Genomic DNA, 8,967 nt, shown 5'->3' on the forward strand with positions numbered 1-8,967 from the left:
CGGAAGATGAATTGATCACCTTCACACCCACCTATTCTTTGTGGAAGTCCATTGACAATGATATTTTAGCTGAGATTCCTGCATTGCAGGGGGCTGGACTAGATGACTCTTGGGGGGTCCTTTCTAACTCTAAGACTCTATGATTCTTTGATACCTTAAGCCAGCCTTCCCCATCCTAGTTTCCCCTGGATGTTGTCAGAATCTGACCCCCCATCAGCCCCAGCAAAGCAGGGCCAATGGTTAGGGAGCCCCACAGCATCTAGAGGGCCACACGTTCTCTGTTCTGTGATCCCTGCATTGAAGGGTGGGTTAAAAAAAATTAGACATGTTTATGGATATTTTTCTCTTTTCATGGTTTCGACAGATGGAATGGATATTACGGTAATGGAAAATGTTAATAATCACTAGCCATAATTTTTGAGACCAGAGGGAGGGAAAGGGGGGGGGGAAGGAAAATTTATTTAAATAAAATTTGTTTAAATATTGGAAATACTAATTAAGGTTTTAGAAGAGTTCAGAAGTACTAAGAGGCCGAGGCGGAGTTAAAATGATAAGCAATTAAGTCGGAGGAACAAATATGTTTAAAAAATGACAAGGAGGAAGGTTATAGTATGTAATAGAAGGTTATAGTAGAATAGATGATGAATTGGGAAACTGGGAATTAGGTTTGATTTGGAATTCAACAGGGGGGATCTGAGGAAGTCAATTGATGATGAAATTGAGGAAAGTAAGAAGTTCTGGACCAGGAAAAGGGCCAGGTTTAAGCAATGATTTATGCAAGTTAATTGGATAAATTTGAAAAGATTTTGTATGTGCTCCAGTGAGAGGGGGGCTTGGATATTTGCTCCCCCTGGTGGGAGAAGGGGGAGTATGAAAAAATTCAACCATGTAATGTTCTGTGATTTAAATTGTAAAAACCCTATAAATTTTTAATAATAATAATAATAATAATAATAATAATAATAATAATAATAATAATAATAGACATTGGCCTCCTGCTCCCAGCAGCCCCAGCCAACATGGCCGATGCTCAGGGGTGACGATGGGGAATTGCAGCCCTCAAAATCTAGAGGGCACCAGGTTGGAGAAGCTTTATTAGACAGGGTTTCTTTTCCTACTGCTGGTTTGGAACTGCAGAACTGACAGACGACAACCAGAACAGAAATCTGGCGGTCAAGTTTCCCCGGGCAGATTCTCTGAGCCTAAAGTAGTTTGCAAAGAAACCCTGAGCTGCCTTCTGTTGGCATTTGACGACAATCCCCTCCACACCCTGTATTTCTCTCCCCCCCCCCTATCTTTGATTTTTTGTTTTCCCAACCACCCCCAATTTAGAACACGACAAGGCTTTTTTTTTTAATCAAAAACAAAACACGCCCACACAAAGGTGTTTCTTTGAAACTTTGGGTTATTTTTAGACGTTGCCTTGAAGTCAGTGGCAAGTCTTGACGATTTCCTTAAAGCATCCCTAAATGCTGTAATGTGCAACGAAAATATGCAGATGTTTGGAATATCCAGAGGGGGCCGGTTATTTCGGGTCACTTTTGGAGTCTGTGTGGAATTTTCAGCATTGCTTAAAAGTGTTTGTGTGTGATGGGTCCCCCAAAACACATATGAGCCTCTGAAATTGCTTCTTGTTTGCCTGATTTTATTTTCTGGGTAGACCAGAAGCTTAACAGGAGTCAACCGTGTGATGCAGCAGCACAAAAAGGTGATGAAATCTTAGGCTGCGTCAACAGAAGTTTAGTGTCTGGATACATTAAGGGAAGTAAGAGTACAACTCTATTCTGCCCTTGTCAGACCACACCTGGAATACTGTGTCCAGTTGTGAGTGCCACAATTTAAGAAGAATATTGACAAGTCTGGAAACCAAGCCTTATGAGGAACAGTTGAGGGAGCTGGGTATGTTTAGCCTGGAGAAAGAAGAGGAGACGGAGGAGGAGGAGGAGGAGGAGGAAAAGGAGGAGGAGGAGGAGGAGGAGGAGGAGGAGGAGGAGGAAGAGAAGAAGAAGAAGAAGAAGAAGAGGAGGAGGAGTTTGGATTTGATATCCCGCTTTATCACTACCCGAAGGAGTCTCAAAGCGGCTAACATTCTCCTTTCCCTTCCTCCCCCACAACAAACACTCTGTGAGGCGAGTGGGGCTGAGAGACTTCAAAGAAGTGTGACTAGCCCAAGGTCACCCAGCAGCTGCATGTGGAGGAGCGGAGACGCGAACCCGGTTCGCCAGATTATGAGTCCATTGTTCTTAACCACTACACCACACTGGTGCCATCCTCACATATCTAAAGGGCCCTCACATGGAAGATGGAGCAAGCTTCGTTTTCTGCTGCTCCAGAGGCTAGGACCTGGACCAATGGATTCACATGACAAGAAAGGAGATTCCGACTAAACATTAGGGATACATTTCTGGCAGTACAAGCTGTTTGACAGTGGAACAGACTCCTTCAGAAGGTGGTGGAAACCCCCCCCCCCAATCAATGGGTGCTTTTCAACAGAGCTTGGATGGCCATCGGCCAGGGATTCTTTATCTGTAATTCCTGCACTGCAGCTTAGAGTTGGAGTAGGTAAAGGTAAAGGACCCCTGGATGGTTAAGTCCAGTCAAAGGCGACTATAGGGTTGCAGCGCTCATCTCGCTTTCAGGCCGAGGGAGCCGGCGTTTGTCTGCAGACAGCTTTCCGGGTCATGTGACCAGCAGGACTAAACCACTTCTGGCGCAACGGAACACCACGATGGAAACCAGAGTGCATGGAAACGCTGTTTACCTTCCCGCCGCAGAGCTACCTATTTATCTACTTGCACAGGCGTGCTTTCAAACTGCTAGGTTGGCAGAAGCTGGGACAGAGCAACGGGAGCTCACCCCGTCACAGGGATTCGAACTGCCGACCTTCCGATCGGCAAGCCCAAGAGGCTCAGTGTTTTAGACCACAGTGCTACCTGCTCCTCTAGAGTTGGACACTAGACGATGCTTGGGAGTACCTTTCAACTCTATACTTGTGTGATTCTGAATGCTGGCTACACCTTCTCCGGGGGAGAAAACCTCAAGGTTCCTCCTTATGTTTTGGATCTCAGTTTAAAAAACAAACAAAAAACTTTTGCTCTTTTGGGCAAGAATCGCCCAGCTTATGTTATCGGGTATCATAAAACCCTGTGACCGTTGGAGTTACTGATTAACGTCTATCCCTGCCTTTTTTTTTTTTTTAAATGACAACCATCACGACGTCACCGCCTTTCCCGGAGCAAGCGGGATGTTCGGAGAGCAAACAAAGCCTTCGCTCTGTGTTGGCCGGACAAAGCGCCTTTATAAAAGGAGCTGCCAAATGCACACATGCAGTCTGAAGGGGGCTGCTGTGCTGTCGCTGAGGCCGCCATTGTCTCCTATGGAAGGCTCCAGGGATCACTTACATAGTGAGAGCGAAACTGTCTCTCCGGACAGGGAGACAGGGCAGCTGGGGATGGCAGTAGGCGACACTGCGGAAATGGACGTGCCGGAGACACCCGAAGGGCCAATACACCAAAAGGATGGTGGTCCATTAGATGCGGCTGATCCTACAGAAGAGGGCAAGGGCTGCTGTTCTCCTGCCACGGAAGGCCCAGATCCGGATGCTGCCCAGTTAGGCGCTCCAGAACCGGTGCCCTCAGCACCCTTGGAGCCGCCCGCTTTGACGGAGACTTCTGTGCCGCCGGTGGCCGACCTGCACCACCCGCGCCCCTCCAAAGTCTCGCTGGCCGAGATGGATTGCCTCATCTGCTTCAACCGGTACAGCGCCCGCCGCCTGCCCAAAGTCCTGGCCTGCCAGCACGTCTTCTGCGCCGTCTGTTTGAAGCTCATCCTGCGGAACGAAGACCACACCTGGCTCGTCAGCTGCCCGCTCTGCCGGAAGGCCACCGTCGTTTTCGGAGGCCTGATCTGCAGCCTTCACGACAAGGAGGACGTGGTGGGCCGGCTGGGCAGCCCTGGCCTGGACGCCGAGGTCCCCTGTCCACCAGAGCCTCCTGGCACCGGCCTCCCTGACGGCAACCCCGCCTCTGAGAATGATGCCGTCAGGGGACCAAGCCGGGCAGCGGCCAAGAGGCTGGTGCTGCTCCTGCTGCTGGTGGCCGTCCTTATTGTCGTAGTCCTCCCCTTCATGTACACGGGGATGCTGAAGTGGGTGCTTTGCTCCGTGGTGGTCCTGGGGCTCATCATGTCGGTGCTGCTTTGCTGCAACCCCAGCTGGAGCTGCCCAGATCTCTTGCGGTCTCCCTGGAGGTGGAAGGAGAGCCAGGCAGTGTCGGTTGCTTGAGAAGACCGCCGGGCTGTGGTTTCCTTATTTGTGGGTCGGGAGCGTTGCACGGGCCCCATCTACGGATCCTGTGCTTTTGGGGAATGTCGTAGCGGTTGTGGTTTCTCACTCGGGGACCTTGAGCCAGGGCACCTGTCATCAACTGCTGGGAGAACGACCCACAGAGACCTTCCTTCTATGGGTCATTGTACAGATCAGGCAGAGAGGCTGGTCCTGTCGCTGGACCAGAGCGTGAGGAGGGTGGAGAGTTTGCTAACACAACCCCTGATGCCTGTTCCTGTTGAGGCACAGCCCTGCGTGCCCCACAGCGGGAGCCTACAGAGAGACACAAACACAGCTCTCTGTTGAGTTTTGGGTGGTTTCACCCACCTGCTTCATGGAATGATTTGTTGGTGCCAGAAAATGTCTGGCTCTGTTTCGCTACAAGACAACCGAGCTTCTGGCTTGAAGAAACTGGGTTCGGACCTCTCTGTAGAGCATGGTCAATGGCTGTTAAGCATGTTGGAACCTCCATGCTCAGATGTGGTCTACCTGTGAGCGCTGAGAGGCTGATAGCAAAGGCTGCTGCTTTCATGTTCTGCTTCTCCAGATGCATCTGACGGGCCGCTGTGACCACAGGATGCTGGACTAGATGGGCCTAGATCAGGATTGGGGGAGCATCTGTGGTCTTCCAGATATTGCTGGACCACAAATTCACACCACCCCCTGACCATTGGCCATGATGACTGCAGATGATGGGAGACAGAGCCCAACAAAAGCTGGAGGGTTGGATGGATCCTGGCTTGGATGGATCCATCAGGGCTTCTCTTAGAATCCCCTTAATACAGATTACCTGCTGTTTAATTCCCCCGGTTGTCCTTGTAGTCAGGCGTTTGTTTGTAAAGAATGTCTTTTCCAACAAGATGAAATGGAGATTCCCCAACCTTTCTATGTGAGAGAGATTTACTATAGCAGGAAGGAAGAAAGGTACATCTCCCTCCAGACATTGTGCTCCAGCTCCAGCGGCCACCAAGCCCCAGTGGTCAGGGATGATGAAGGGAGCTGGAGTCCCAACAACCTCTGAAGGTTCCCCAACCACGGATTACAGTAGCCAGAAAAGGCTGAGTCCTCCAGGTACAATTTAACGCAGAGTAAGGGTGGATCTTTATGGGCATCATTTAATGCCAAATGCAAAAGGGCTTGTTCCTGTGTGCCTGTTATTTCTGCAAAGATGCTGATGAACAAAAGATCTGTGATGGTAAATATAGCACAAACACAACTCGGGTATCTCTGCAAATAAGGGCAGTTGAAACACTCAGTATTATCAAAATGTACTGTGTTTTCATTTTTACAAAACAGTGTATGTATTTAATATGTTTTCATATGTATAAATAGACTCTCTGTCCTTTTGTTTCTTTCTCCCTGCTCCAAATCTGACAAAGTACTTGCCATCTCCAACAAAATATGCTGTTACTCCCCAGTGACTAGTAAGTAGAAACCAAACTGGGCCATTCTGTATGGAAGGAAAGCACTTTATCTGTGTTGATCTCTGGCTGTGACACACAGACATGGTTGAAGGGAGAACAGGCAGAGCATACAAGATTTGTTGAAACAGCTTATCACTGCTCTCATGCCTCTAACTGCAGTATGATCCTCAACCTAACCCACAATTGCTTAATTTCCACGCTGAAATGAACATTACCACCTGATTCCTGCAGGCTAGGCTGCTGTTAAAGGCGCAAGAGCACTCCAGGGCAGCTTTTATTTCTGGTCAGTTGGCAACCTTACATCAAGGTTCAAAGGCACCTTAACAACGCAATCTGGTGCACGTAAATAAACTGCCTTCAATGGTCCTCAGCAGCCTGGTATTCAGGATTTGTAGCTAACTCTTTGTCACAATTTCCAGAAACCTGATTGGCTGAGTCATGGGAACTTCTGATTGGCCAGGGGCCTCATATAAACTGCCCTGCCACTGAGTGAAGGTTCAGTAGTGTGGGGAGCTCCCTGCTTGCTTATCAGTGATAGGCAATGCATTCCTATTAGCTATCACAGCCCACCTAATAATGTCCCGTTTCCTTTACTTGCACCCTCCCCAAATATTGGACTACAACTCCCATCTGCCCCAGGGACAAAGACAGGTGTGTCAGGCTCCTCCAGGTGAGCTGCTTATTCAACAGTCATCCTGATTTGCTTACACCAAAGCTTATGCAGAGATTAGATTGCATTTATTTCCCTTTACTTGTGGGGAGGCTATAAGCCTTCCTATTAATCCTTTGCTCGTCCCACACCTTCCAATGCATTTCTCGGTCACTTTCCTTACAGCAGACAGCTCATTTGATAAAAGATGGGTTTCTTGCACCAGAATGACAGCGTACTTCAATCCACTTCAATTGTGCCGGCTGAAATTTCCCTTGTTGTTGTTCAGTCGTTCAGTCGTGTCCGACTCTTCGTGACCCCATGGACCAGAGCACGCCAGGCACGCCTATCCTTCACTGCCTCTCGCAGTTTGGCCAAACTCATGTTAGTAGCTTCGAGAACACTGTTCAACCATCTTGTCCTCTGTCGTCCCCTTCTCCTTGTGCCCTCCATCTTTCCCAACATCAGGGTCTTTTCTAGGGAGTCTTCTCTTCTCATGAGGTGGCCAAAGTACTGGAGCCTCAGCTTCAGGATCTGTCCTTCCAGTGAGCACTCAGGGCTGATTTCTTTGAGAATGGATAGGTTTGATCTTCTTGCAGTCCATGGGACTCTCAAGAGTCTCCTCCAGCACCATAATTCAAAAGCATCAATTCTACGGCGATCAGCCTTCTTGATGGTCCAGCTCTCACTTCCGTACATTATTACTGGGAAAACCATAGCTTTAACTATACGGACCTTTGTCGGCAAGGTGATGTCTTTGCTTTTTAAGATGCTGTCTAGGTTTGTCATTGCTTTTCTCCCAAGAAGCAGGCGTCTTCTAATTTCGTGACTGCTGTCACCATCTGCAGTGATCATGGAACCCAAGAAAGTGAAATCTCTCACTGCCTCCATTTCTTCCCCTTCTATTTGCCAGGAGGTGATGGGGCCAGTGCCCATGATCTTAGTTTTTTTTGATGTTGAGCTTCAGACCATATTTTGCGCTCTCTTCTTTCACCCTCATTAAAAGGTTCTTTAATTCTTCCTCACTTTCTGCCATCAAGGTAGTATCATCAGCATATCTGAGGTTGTTGATATTTTTTCCGGCAATCTTAATTCCGGCTTGGAATTCCGGCTTGAAATTTCCCCATATGCACATAAAACTGGAGGTGCCTGAAACCCAACAACATCTGAACACGTTCCTCACACCTGCCTTAGACTGACCTCTCATTCCACTTCCACAAGGCGTGTGTTGTTAAATATCCTGTGTCCACACACACCCAACTGCCCAGTCGCTGCTTGGATACATTTCCTCCAGCAAATTTAGTTTCCCACAGGAGGCTGGACTAGATGAACCACTGGTCTGATTCAGCAGACTCATCTTACTTTCATATGGCCTTGTCTCCACCAATGCATGGCGTGCTTGTACTGTCTGGCCTTGAGAACACTTGCATCCCCACTCTGTCGGGGACAGAGAAGATAGAGAGCCTACCGTACTTTGATTTGTGGGTGCTCTTGTTTAGATGATAACAGTTGGAGCAGCGGGTCACAAATCTGGTCCATGGCGCACAATGCACCAAGATGTTCATCCTCAGAAACAAACCAGCCTCCGGTGCAGCTATTTTAAAGCCAAGGTTTTGTGAGTTCTAAATGGGACCCAGGCCAATAATCTGCCCTCTGCATTCTGAACCAGTTGAGTTTCCCTGTTCTCCAAGGGCAGCCCCATGCTGACTGCATTGCAGTAAACCATCTCGGTGTGCCTTCGGCGGGGGTGGGTTGTACAGAACAAAATCTGAACTTCCCCACTTCTCTTTTTTCTTCTCCCCGACGTAGAAGGAGCAGCATGGGCTTTTACAGAAACAGAGGCTGGATCTAGACACACCAAAGAAACGTTTCAGTTAAATGCATTGTAAACTTTGTACAAGAAATCGGGTTGGCGAAAGCGGGACTCCACAGCGCCATTTGGTGCCACAGTGTTATAATGCATATACAACGCATATAAAGCGCTTTTTCTTTGCCAATGTAGCTGAGTCCAGAAACATGTTCCTAGAATGGGACGAGCAAGATTTCAAAGGCAGAAGATTTGTTCTTTGGCAATTTGCATGGGCCAAGACAGGAGAGGAGGCTCCCTCCCTCTAAGGATTTGGGGAAGGGCAAGATTGATTAAGTTTGCTTTTAGAGGGGAACCTACAAAATCGGCACATTCCGAAAGAATATGCAAAACGAAACACAACCACCCTTTGAAATTCGCACTTCTCTGAATTTTTGCAATGCAGTTCTCCCCTCAAGTAATTTGTACAAAAACATAAGTGTTGGGGTTAAAGCGTGCATAAAAATGCATATTTAACTGAAAACAACACACACACACACACACAGCACTGTATTAAGGGGAATCGCATAGCAAAAAGGTGTAGATCAATAGTTCCCAAAGTGGGCAATACTGTCTCCTGGGGGGGGGGATTACATGGGGCGGTGCTAAGAGGCAAGGAGATGGCGGGGGGGCACTGGAGGGAGGTGTAAATGACCATCAGACTTTGAAAAGCTGGTATCCCTGGATGAAGTTCACTCATTCTATTGAATTATTAATTTAAATA

At 48.1% G+C, this 8,967-nt stretch overlaps 1 protein-coding gene across 1 annotated transcript; it reads left to right on the top strand.

The window, feature by feature from the left end:
• Positions 1 to 3,237: 3,237 nt before the first annotated feature.
• On the top strand, positions 3,238 to 4,331 carry RNF186 (ring finger protein 186). Its single transcript, XM_033158832.1, has one exon. The coding sequence runs from the start codon at positions 3,245 to 3,247 to the stop codon at positions 4,280 to 4,282; it is 1,038 nt and encodes a 345-aa protein (XP_033014723.1). The 5' UTR covers positions 3,238 to 3,244; the 3' UTR covers positions 4,283 to 4,331.
• Positions 4,332 to 8,967: the final 4,636 nt, after the last annotated feature.

This window comes from Lacerta agilis, chromosome 8 (assembly GCF_009819535.1).
Source record: "Lacerta agilis isolate rLacAgi1 chromosome 8, rLacAgi1.pri, whole genome shotgun sequence".
In the NCBI taxonomy this organism is placed as follows: domain Eukaryota; kingdom Metazoa; phylum Chordata; class Lepidosauria; order Squamata; family Lacertidae; genus Lacerta; species Lacerta agilis.

Bases quoted from the DNA above. Each gene is read 5' to 3' on its own strand.
- RNF186 (XM_033158832.1), top strand. From the start codon at position 3,245: ATGTTCGGAGAGCAAACAAAGCCTTCGCTCTGTGTTGGCCGGACAAAG.